The 12,060-nt window shown below is 35.3% G+C and overlaps 1 protein-coding gene across 1 annotated transcript in view; it reads left to right on the top strand.

The window, feature by feature from the left end:
- Positions 1 to 11,325, top strand: part of TCAIM (T cell activation inhibitor, mitochondrial) — a 131,364-nt gene extending 120,039 nt beyond the window's left edge. Inside the window, exons 10-11 of the mRNA XM_053714262.1 lie at positions 1,319 to 1,450; positions 8,256 to 11,325. Of these exons, the coding sequence (XP_053570237.1) occupies positions 1,319 to 1,450; positions 8,256 to 8,481 (358 nt within the window). The 3' untranslated portion in view covers positions 8,482 to 11,325. The remainder of the gene's footprint in view (positions 1 to 1,318; positions 1,451 to 8,255) is intronic.
- Positions 11,326 to 12,060: the final 735 nt, after the last annotated feature.

The following is a 12,060-nucleotide window of genomic DNA, read 5'->3' as shown; positions in this document are numbered from 1 at the left end:
TGTATTTTTTTTTTACAGGTAAAAGAGCTGATTTCTTTGGGCAATGCCCCGCAAAAGGCCCTTTTTGCCTTTTTTTATTTTGATAGGGCTATTAGATTAGGTGTAATTAGTTTAAATATCTGATAATATCTTTTTATTTTGTGTAATTTAGTGTTTGTTTGTTTTTTTTGTAATTTAGTTAATTGTATTTAATTTATGTAATTTTAGCTAGGTAGTTTGTAAATAGTAAATAACTATTTAGTAACTATTCTACCTAGTTAAAATAAATACAAACTTGCCTGTGAAATAAAAATAAAACCTAAGCTAGATACAATGTAACTATTAGTTATATTGTAGCAAGCTTAGGGTTTATTTTACAGGTAAGTATTTAGTTTTAAATAGGAATTATTTAGTTATTAATAGTAGGTTTTATTTAGATTTATTTTAACTACATTAAAGTTAGTGGGTGTTATGGTTAGGGTAAGACTTAAGGGTTAGGTTTAGGGGTTAATAAATTTAGTATAGTGGCGGCGACGTTGGGGGTGGCAGATTAGGGGTTAATAAATGTAGGTAGGTGGCAGTGATGTTAGGGGCGGCCGATTGAGGGTTAATAATATTTAACTAGTGTTTGCGATGCGGGAGTATGGTGGTTTAGGGGTTAATATGTTTATTATAGTGGCGGCGATGTCCGGAGCGGCAGATTAGGGGTTAATAATTTTAGTGTTTGCGATGCGGGAGGGCCTCGGTTTAGGGGTTAATAGGTAGTTTATAGGTGTTAGTGTACTTTTTAGTTTTATGTTACAGCTTTGTAGCGTAACACTCATAACTACTGACTTTCAGTTTACGTTATGGATCTTGAAGTTTTAGGGTGTACCGCTCACTTTTTGGCCTCCCAGGCAGACTCGTAATACCGGCGCAAAGGAAGTCCCTTTGAAAAAGGACTTTTTGAAAGCTGTGGTAGTTACGTTGCGTTACGGCCAAAAAAGTGTGCGGTGCACCTAAACCTGCAAGACTCGTAATACCAGCGGTAGTGAAAAAGAGCCTTAACGCTGCTTTTGCACTCGTACCGCAAAACTCGTAATCTAGCCGTTAGTTTTTTATCATTGTGTCAGTTCACATGATTTTATTATAAACACATAGAGCAAAAAGGGTTTGCAAAGTATGAACTTGAATGACTTTTTGTCTTCATCTACTGTGTTACATTTTATCAAGAAACATAGGTGAAATAAGGAAGCTATGTAGCATATTATAGACTCTGACTGTATTTCATGTTATAAACTGTGATGTTTATGTCTATTTTATATTGGCAATATCATTTCCTTTGATTTAAACATTACAGTGATCTGTTCATGCCTCGCTTACATGAGCTGGGACACTTTCATATACCAACGGTTTGTGATCCTGCATCACTGCAATGGTTTATCATGGCTCATGCCCAACAAGCCAGGGAAAGACTGAAGCGGAAAGAGGAGTAAGTATTCATATGTCCCAGCCCAGTGTGTGTTTCTTTATTATTGTGTTCTACATTTATGGTACAGGACTGATTTACAAATGTATTAATAGTGTCAGTATAGTGATATATTAAATTGTACAATCATTAAACAATCAATTAAACCATTGTTGTATTCACTACTACAAAAGGAATTTGGAGCCCCGTTTGTTATACAAAGCAAATGTTCAAATTTTGAGAGAAAAAAATAATTCAGTTAATGAGGCTTTATAGATTCTAATGCTGATCATGGTTACATGTAATCTGATTTAAAATGTGAGGTATCTAGTAAACATTTAAGCTGATGAGGGATATGTCAGAACTATGTAAGTACAGGGAGTGCAGAATTATTAGGCAAATTAGTATTTTGACCACATCATCCTCTTTATGCATGTTGTCTTACTCCAAGCTGTATAGGCTCGAAAGCCTACTACCAATTAAGCATATTAGGTGATGTGCATCTCTGTAATGAGAAGGGCTGTGGTCTAATGACATCAACACCCTATATCAGGTGTGCATAATTATTAGGCAACTTCCTTTCCTTTGGAAAAATGGGTCAAAAGAAGGACTTGACAGGCTCAGAAAAGTAAAAAATAGTGAGATATCTTGCAGAGGGATGCAGCGATCTTAAAATTGCAAAGCTTCTGAAGCGTGATCATCGAACAATCAAGCGTTTCATTCAAAATAGTCAACAGGGTCGCAAGAAGCGTGTGGAAAAACCAAGGCGCAAAATAACTGCCCATGAACTGAGAAAAGTCAAGCGTGCAGCTGCCAAGATGCCACTTGCCACCAGTTTGGCCATATTTCAGAGCTGCATCATCACTGGAGTGCCCAAAAGCACAAGGTGTGCAATACTCAGAGACATGGCCAAGGTAAGAAAGGCTGAAAGACGACCACCACTGAACAAGACACACAAGCTGAAACGTCAAGACTGGGCCAAGAAATATCTCAAGACTGATTTTTCTAAGGTTTTATGGACTGATGAAATGAGAGTGAGTCTTGATGGGCCAGATAGATGGGCCCGTGGCTGGATTGGTAAAGGGCAGAGAGCTCCAGTCCGACTCAGACGCCAGCAAGGTGGAGGTGGAGTACTGGTTTGGGCTGGTATCATCAAAGATGAGCTAGTGGGGCCTTTTCGGGTTGAGGATGGAGTCAAGCTCAACTCCCAGTCCTACTGCCAGTTTCTGGAAGACACCTTCTTCAAGCAGTGGTACAGGAAGAAGTCTGCATCCATCAAGAAAAACATGATTTTCATGCAGGACAATGCTCCATCACACGCATCCAAGTACTCCACAGCCTGGCTGGCAAGAAAGGGTATAAAAGAAGAAAATCTAATGACATGGCCTCCTTGTTCACCTGATCTGAACCCCATTGAGAACCTGTGGTCCATCATCAAATGTGTGATTTACAAGGAGGGAAAACCGTACACCTCTCTGAACAGTGTCTGGGAGGCTGTGGTTGCTGCTGCACGCAATGTTGATGGTGAACAGATCAAAACACTGACAGAATCCATGGATGGCAGGCTTTTGAGTGTCCTTGCAAAGAAAGGTGGCTATATTGGTCACTGATTTGTTTTTGTTTTGTTTTTGAATGTCAGAAATGTATATTTGTGAATGTTGAGATGTTATATTGGTTTCACTGGTAAAAATAAATAATTGAAATGGGTATATATTTGTTTTTTGTTAAGTTGCCTAATAATTATGCACAGTAATAGTCACCTGCACACACAGATATCCCCCTAAAATAGCTATAACTAAAAACAAACTAAAAACTACTTCCAAAAATATTCAGCTTTGATATTAATGAGTTTTTTGGGTTCATTGAGAACATGGTTGTTGTTCAATAATAAAATTAATCCTCAAAAATACAATTTGCCTAATAATTCTGCACTCCCTGTATAGTGGCTGCACTCATTTTGAATTAAATTGAAGAAGCTGTGTAATAAGAAGGCTAATTAGAAGTTAAAAGGACATTAAACCCAAATTGTTTCTTTCATTATTCAGATAGAGAATACAATTTTTAAAAAGTTTCCCATTTACTTTTATTATCAAATTTATTTCATTCTCATGTTATTCTTTGCCTGAAGCACTACACAACAGGAAATAGTGCTGCCATCTAGTGCTCCTGCTAATGTATAACATTGTTGCAAAACTGCTGCCATATAGTGCTGCAGACACGTGCACACTCTTGAGCTTTCATTTCTGCTTTTGCAAATAAGGATAACAAGAAAACGAAGAAAATATGATAATAGAAGTAAATTAGAAAGCTTTTCAAAATGTTATGTTCTATCTAAATCATGAAACAAAAAAATTGGGTTTTATGTCCCTTTAAAGTGACATGGAAGGCAATAACATGCTAGCGCTATTTAGTGGCCCATACAGGTCAAACAACATCTGAGATTAACTGTACAAATCCAAGAGAACAAAGAGAATTACCTGGAATTTTGGAGCTGGACTGTTCTTTTGGATGGGATTAGACTGATATACTTCATGACAGTTCTCTTCTGTAAAAGGCATAATTATTATTGTCATTTGTTTGTATAGTGCTGCAAAATTCTATATCGCTGATAAGTGTGCTAAATGAGGCTGCACCCTGGGTGGGACAAGGTATTGAGCTCTGTCCATCTCCAATTCAGCACTTTTCTTTCCTCGTTTTTTTAGACTATACATTTGGGCATAAAATTTGCAAAGACTACAGTCTACTGACCTTACTTGACAATCAGCATGGGAGTTAGCAGAGAGATCTGCACTGTGTTCTGTACGAGCACATACTGCTAATCTAAGTTTTAATAAAAACCTTTTTTATACTTTTTGTAGCAGCTTATTCACACTAGTATGCTCTCTTTAAAGCTATAGGTCAAAACTGAAATGTGCATAGGTACATTTCAGTTTTATATAGATACATTTTTGCATTATACTTAAATTAGCAAAAATGTTTCTTGTAAAATGTATTACTCAATGTGTTTGCAAACGGAACCGCTGCTACAAACAGACTGCTGACTCTCCTCTGGATACCAGAACTGTATGGTGGGAGGGGAAGACTACAATTCCCATTCTGTTGTGGGGTGGGACCGGAACGGCTGAGTCATCCGAAAGTCCAAAATACAAGAAAAAACGGCCAGCACTCAAAAAAGCACTTGAAATGTAAAATCCTTTATTGAAATGACACGGGAGCGTGACACAAATAATCACCTGACATGTTTTGTGCCTACACCGGGCACTTAGTCATGCCCGGTGTAGGCACAAAACGCATCAGGTAATCATTTGTCTCACGCTTCCGTGTCATTTCAATAAAGGATTTTACATTTCAAGTGCTTTTTGAGTGCTGACCGTTTTTTCTTGTATTTTGGACTTTCGGATGACTTAAAAAGTTATTACTGTTTTAACTGCATATGCACATATGCTGTGAGTGATTAGTGGATCAAGATTCAAACAGCATGCCTGCTCACAGAGCTGACAGTGGTGTGTATTGCATCAGTGAGTACTTAATTTGTATAATACAAGTCACTACTTACTCTGAGAAGGTGTGGTCTTTGAATACTGGTGCACAGGGCACTCACGGCCTATGTGTGTATGCTACGGAAGAACTGATAACTTTTACAAGAAGCATTTTTGCTAGTGGAATAATATTGCAAAAATGCTTCTATTTAAAACTGAAATGCACCCATGTACATAATGTGAGGAAAATAAACTAATTTTGTAAGGTTTTGCTAGCGGATGTTACAAGATTTGTTATTTACTATATTTGAATGAGAGCTCATGTAAGTAATGTACTTAAAGGGACACTGAACCCAAATTTTTTCTTTTGTGATTCAGATAGAGCATGCAATTTTAAGCAACTTTCTAATTTACTCCTATTATCAAATTTTCTTCATTCTCTTGCCATCTTTATTTGAAAAAGAAAGCATCTAAGCTTTTTTTTGGCTCAGATCTCTGGACAGCACTTTTTTATTGGTGGATGAATGTATCCACCAATCGGCAAGGATAACCCAGGTTGTTCACCAAAAATGGGCCGGCACCTGAACTTACATTTTTGAATTTCAAATAAAGATACCAAGAGAATGAAGACAATTTGATAATAGGAGTAAATTAGAAAGTTGCTTAAAATGTCATGCTCTATCTGAATCATGGAAGAAAATATTTGGGTTCAGTGTCCCTTTAAGAGAACTTTTGATCCTGGTAGCATGAGCACATTTAGTATTAGGGCAAAAAAGTAGAAAATCAAATAGCCAGATGCTGGCAGCATCCTAAAATCCAGAATTTGTTGTGTTTGTGATGGAAGATTGTGTAGGTTATGATTAACAAACAGTACTTTGTTATCCCAACACAAAACCCAAAACTAACGCAATACGCCCATTCACACCTCTTAAGGTTACATTAAAGATCTATTCAAGTAACCCCTTTGTTCACTGTGTAAGGGAAATACTCATTTACATGTGGAACATTAACCTATTGTAATCCAAATCTATTCTCAACACTTATTAACCATATGAATGCCATATGTATCTTGTCATGATGGGCATACTAGTGACTATAATCACTTCAGGATCCCAACATCTACAAATGGTGTGTTTTTAATTTTAATATTTGATTGAAAACCACACTGACGTGATTGTTACTATCAGTACTGGGGTCTTTAAAATCAGGTTTTAAAAGGGGAATGCACAATCACAACTTTCATAGCAAACTATTGTAATCCTTTTCCATCCGCACCACTGCAAAACCATCTGATTGCATCTTTTATGTTGTCAGGATGGGCTGACTGTGGACATTTTTCTATATGGTCACATTTAACCCCTTCATGCAAGAGGGCAAGTGCTTAGATCGGAACAAAGTTCCAATATAAACAGTTGCTGGAAAAATTAAATCACGTGATCACATGATTTCAAGGCCGGGATCGGATCATGAGGGACTGCCTTAGCTGCTAGGCGCACTGCTCAGTCCGATTTTTAATTACATAAAAGGAGAAGGCTGCAGTACGCCATATAAGGTAGGCATTTCCATGCCATACTAGCGGCATTAAAGCCCAGCACTGTTAGAACGGCATGGAAAATCCTAACGGTTTGAAGGGGTTAAACAAGTTATTGTTTTGAACAATATTTTGTTTCTATAGACAATATGGCGACTTTGGGTTTTTATTGAAAGGACTTATAATATCTTCTTATACTGAGTTCTAACACAACTGAAACTGCAAATCATGAACCTGCTGTCTTACAGCATTGTATCTGCCTAGGAGACCCTTAAATGAGATCGCACCTTCTTTAATAAGTTTTTATTAGGGACACACCTCCATGCACGCTAAGTCCAAACACGGTCACGAGAGTGCATTTCAAAGTGCTTGCACCTACTTTACAAGTTAAAATATGTATACAATGTCTCCTGTGGCCATTTCCAATTTGCTTGTGTGCAAGATAATAGACTGTTTGCAAATAGCCGTGAAATTGTTCTAAAGATGTCCAAAATGACGTTTGGAGGACACTTTAAGTGCCTAGAAGTGTCACAATTTAAAGAAATAAGGCTCTTAAAGAAGATCCAATAACACGTTTGTGAGTGCGGAAAAGAGCCGAAAAAACTCTTTTGTCATCACATTGAATCCAAAAGTAGCCTTAATGCTCCGAAAAAGAGCTAAAATAAATGCAGCTGATAGATTTTGATTGAAGCCAATATTAGTTTCATTATTAAAGAAATAAGTGTAAGGTTGTAGTCTTTATAAAGTAAATGGCTCATTCATGTTGTACAGGAACAAAGTGCAACAGCCAGACCGCTGCTAAAAGTCCAAATCTTTATTATAATCAATCAAAAGTGTACATAGTGTCTCATGTATAAAAGTGCAGACAAATAAATGGCTATAACTGGCTTACTCGTTTCAGCTTTAGAGCCGTAGTCATAGTCTTGTTCATGTTGTAGCCTAAGTTTTTCAAAAGTTCTCTGCTGTGGTCAGTTAGCAACAGTTATAAAATAGAGTATGCAGTGTTCATTAAACATTTTATATTATGATCTCAATCTGTTTAATGTCCCTTTATGTATAGTAAAAACATTTGCTATATACTTTCATTAATTTTTATTCCCCTTTTCCTGTAGTTTAACTCAGAGAAATAGTTGGTTCTCAAAATTTCTCTTAGTTTAGACATTTTATTTATATAAACTTATCTGTGCCATCATGTTGAAACCTAGGTTTTACCCTTTGTCTCTTCTGCTAGAGACATTTAGAGACAGCTATAGCAATCCTGTATTCTATTCAATCTTGTTTGCACATTCTCTTTTATTGCCTGTTTTTATATTTGTCTCTAATTGTCCTCAGTAGTAGAGACAAAGGGGGGGAAACTGTTTCAACATGATGGCACCAATTACTTTTATAAAATCTAAAGTACTTTATAGAAACTAAATCTTTACACTTAAATATTTTAAAATGTAAACCACTAATATCATTTTAAAAAGTATGTGTACATAGATTTTTACTGTTTAATATACTTTTATGGCTGGAGTTTGCACTTTCAATTCTCTCAGGAATGGAAAAGCCCACAATTGTCAGTAATACATTAAAAATAAAAGGGGACACAATAAATAATGCAAATTGTTTATTTATTTTTTATATAATTTAACATCTTTTAGTACAATCTGAAAGGGTATAAAGACCCTTTTCTATAATTTGTCTAAATGTTGAACTTGATCATAGGTTAATGGGAATAAACGAATCCATGTAAAATGACTTATGTTGTCAATACATCACATATAGCAGAATGAGTAAAGTATAAGTATTGTAAAAAGGTCTCTTTTTTTATCCACAGATTAAAGATGATAGAACTAGAGGTGACCAAAGCCTACAAGGACAGGTCTTCCCTCAAGAGACTGTACAAGGAGCCCAGTGTGTCATGTGTGCAGATGATTGACTGCTGCAGACGGTTGATAGAGGAGCCCCTACCTTACCTGCAAGGCATGCACCTCTGTGTCTCACATTATTATTCCGTACTTCAGGATGGAGATTTGTGCATCCCGTGGAACTGGAAGAGTTGAAAACTGTTATTTATTTGGCCAACGCAATAATCATACGTACTGTACAGCTACAAAACTATATAAAGATATTTTATAGAAACCCATGAACTACAATGCTGTCAAAGTGGAGTTAAACAATATAAATAATTGAAGAGCACATTTGCTAAATGTTTATTAGATCTGTTGACTACAGTGTTTCAGTGTTGCTGTCATTTTAACATGCCACAAGGTTACTTTCAGTATTTCCTGATAGACATTCAGGGCTAGGTATGATGGCTGCTCGTGCAATGCTGAGAGCTAAAGATCTCTCAAAACAAACCGTTAGTCCTTTGCATTAGCCCTGTATATTATGTCCCAAATTCCAAAACAACAGAGACAAAACAATTTTTAATTTTCTATTTTACACGTTTTTGAGATACCTTCCATGTTTGTTAGAGAATAATCAGCCATAGGCATAGACTTCAGTTTCTCTTTAACAGTCAAGGCACCAGTTGTTGTCTATGTTTTTACCAAGAACTCTAAGAAGAATTAACGAATAGAACAAGGGTCAGTGTCACATATGTCCTTGTGGAGATACCTAATGATAAATGTTAAGAAACCCAAGGACTTTAAATAAAGTGGTGAATTACCCAACAATACCTTTTCTATAAATATTTGTTAAAGGGACAGTCAAGTCCAAACAAAACTTTCATGTTTTAAATAGGGCATGCAATTTTAAACAACTTCCCAATTTACTTTTATCACTAATTTTGCTTTGTTCTCTTGGTATTCTTAGTTGAAAGCTAAAACTAGGAGGTTCATATGCTAATTTCTTAGACCTTGAAGACTGCCTCTAATCTAAATACATTTTGACCACTAGAGGGCATTAGTTCACATCTTTCATATAGATAACATTGAGCTCATGCACGTAAAGTGACCTAGGAGTGAGCACTGATTGACTAAAATGCACGTCTGTCAAAAGAACTGAAATAAGGGGGCAGTAAGCAGAAGCTTAGATACAAGATAATTACAGAGGTAAAATGTGTATTATTATAACTGTTGGTTATGCAAAACTGGGGAATGGGTAATAAAGGGATTATCTTTCTTTTTAAACAACCCAAATTCTGGTGTTGACTGTCCCTTTAACAAAAAATACCTCTAAAATTAAATTGCATTGATAACCATATATTAAAAACCATAAACGGATAGTAAAGAAAAGAGACATGAGACCTGGAATGGGGACCATCGCTTCCACTCCCAATATTTTCAAGTCTGGTCTCACAGAAGGAAGTTTAAAAACTCACAGAGCCACGTTTTATTTCCAGTGGAATCTGAGCCCAGGATACATATTTATACCATAATCATCAAATGCCTGTATACAAGTTACTCCATCATCATTAAAACGAAGGGAATAAGGAGAAGGATATTCCTCAAAAACGTTCACACAGCTTGAACTTCTAGGCGCTCATAGGCGGCCTGCCTGCAAGCGTCCTGTTACTAAACACATTCAGCCGATTTGCGGCTAAAATTCACTAGTTCTAATCAGTTAACAAGCACTCACATCATTTGTGCAACATAAATGGTTATAATATTCATTAACAATCTACATAAATTGAAACAAATGTTGACAGTGGTACACCACTCTCACTCGCCGTTACTATGGGCCCATCATTTTTTAGCAATATCCTACTCCTTATTCCCTTCGTTCGAATGATGATTATGGTTTACATATGAATCCTGTGCTCATATGCCTGATGAAAAAAACTTCCTTCTGTGAGACCAGACTTGAAAATATTGGGAATATAAGTCATGGTCCCCATTCCAGGTCTTTTCTTTACTATTCTTTTATGGTTTTTAATATATGGTTATAAAAAAAATGTAGTTTTAGATGTATTTATTGTTAAAAAATATTTATATGAGATACCTGATGCCTTAGAGGACAATTCAGTATATTAGTTTACCTTTATCTGTTTTTTTCGTTTTTTTAATGTTTTATTATTTATTATTATTTTTTACATTCTATCTTGCTCATGACATATATGTCTCTATACTGTGCTATGACTACTTCTAAAACAATTACAGTTTTATATGCCAGTAAAGTTAAAGTGAATTCATGGGATTTAATACACGGCATCCAACTTCCTATACCTGGCAGGTACACTGCTTTTTTCCGGGAGATAAAAACAAAATTAAGATGGTGCCAAAATAATTTTCTTTTATTGGTGATTATGATTTATTTTTCCTATCCATAAACTAAAACCTTGCAACCATAGTGTAATGAATTATCAGCCTAATTCTGTACTGTTTATTGTTTTACCTCCATTTTTGATCTAGACATTTCTAGATTAAAAGAACCTTTTAATGAATTGATTCATCTAGTGTAGTGCTGATTATTTTATTTCACAAAGGTGGTTTCTTCAGTGTGTGTTTTTCATTGTTTTCTGTTGTTAACTTGAGATAGGAAATAATATATGCATGGTTCAGAAATGAGACATTCAATTAACTGAGAATCGAAATAAAGAAAACGCCATTGACTTACTAAAAAAAAATCTGTTTAACCATTTTGTATTAAATATGACTTCCTCCCAGCTTTAGACAGGAAAGTACACCCTGTCTCAGATTGTAAAATATAAGAACAATGAAAAGAGTTCTATGTTTAGTTTTATTTTTTCAATAAAGAAATAAAAGCAGGCAAACTATGTGACTTTTTTACTGTGTAACCGTTTTTAAAAAGTTACTGTAGAGTCTAATCATTTTATTTTAGCGTGCTCTTCGGTTTACACAGTATAATTGGATTAATTTGTGGTTGCCTGGAACACCTTATTAGCGAATTGCATATTTTATGTGTTTATATTGGAGTTATCTGAAATAAACATTTAAACACTCTTCAGTTACCTCTAGTCTTTCTTTGTGGAAACCATTAAAAATGAGTTCCCCCATAGAGCAGTGGTCTTAGTAGTTGTATCTACCATATGGGTTTAGGATGCTATCTCTATGACAAATCCATTTGTCTATAGTTGATGACTCCAACAATGTTATTTTGCTGTTGTATGTTCTTTAAAATCTGGCAATGCTCAGCTGAAGTGCGCTATTGCTACACGCCTCTTCCTGTATATGTGATATTCATTTTTTTTTTCTAGATACACAAAATTATAGTTCATTTAATTCTAGACTTTCAAACAATTAAGGCCAGCTTACGAGTGGAGCGCAAATCTTTACACTCAAGCAATATTGGGTTTTTGCGCAAGTTAAATTGTGATCGTATTACAAGCTGAAAGTAAACCCGATTGCTTGAGCGCAATCGCAATTTATACTAGAATGATTACTGTAACTTCAGAGCTTTGGTTAACTGTTTTGCAAAAATAAAAAGTTGCACAAAATGCATCAAAAATATATTACAAAGTATAGTTATACTCATAATAAAAATTATTAAAATATATATATATATATATATATATATATATATATATATATATATTACACACAAAAGTTTTATAAGGGCTCAAAGATATGAGGTCTTAGGTGTTTGAAAAAAAAAATGCCAAAGGGCTTTAACATTGAGATACATACATATACATCTCTAAAGATGGCTATGTATGTGTGTATATATATTTACAGATG

The sequence above is a fragment of the Bombina bombina genome, chromosome 5, assembly GCF_027579735.1.
Source record: "Bombina bombina isolate aBomBom1 chromosome 5, aBomBom1.pri, whole genome shotgun sequence".
Classification (NCBI taxonomy): domain Eukaryota; kingdom Metazoa; phylum Chordata; class Amphibia; order Anura; family Bombinatoridae; genus Bombina; species Bombina bombina.
This window is presented reverse-complemented; position numbering and strand designations above follow the sequence as displayed.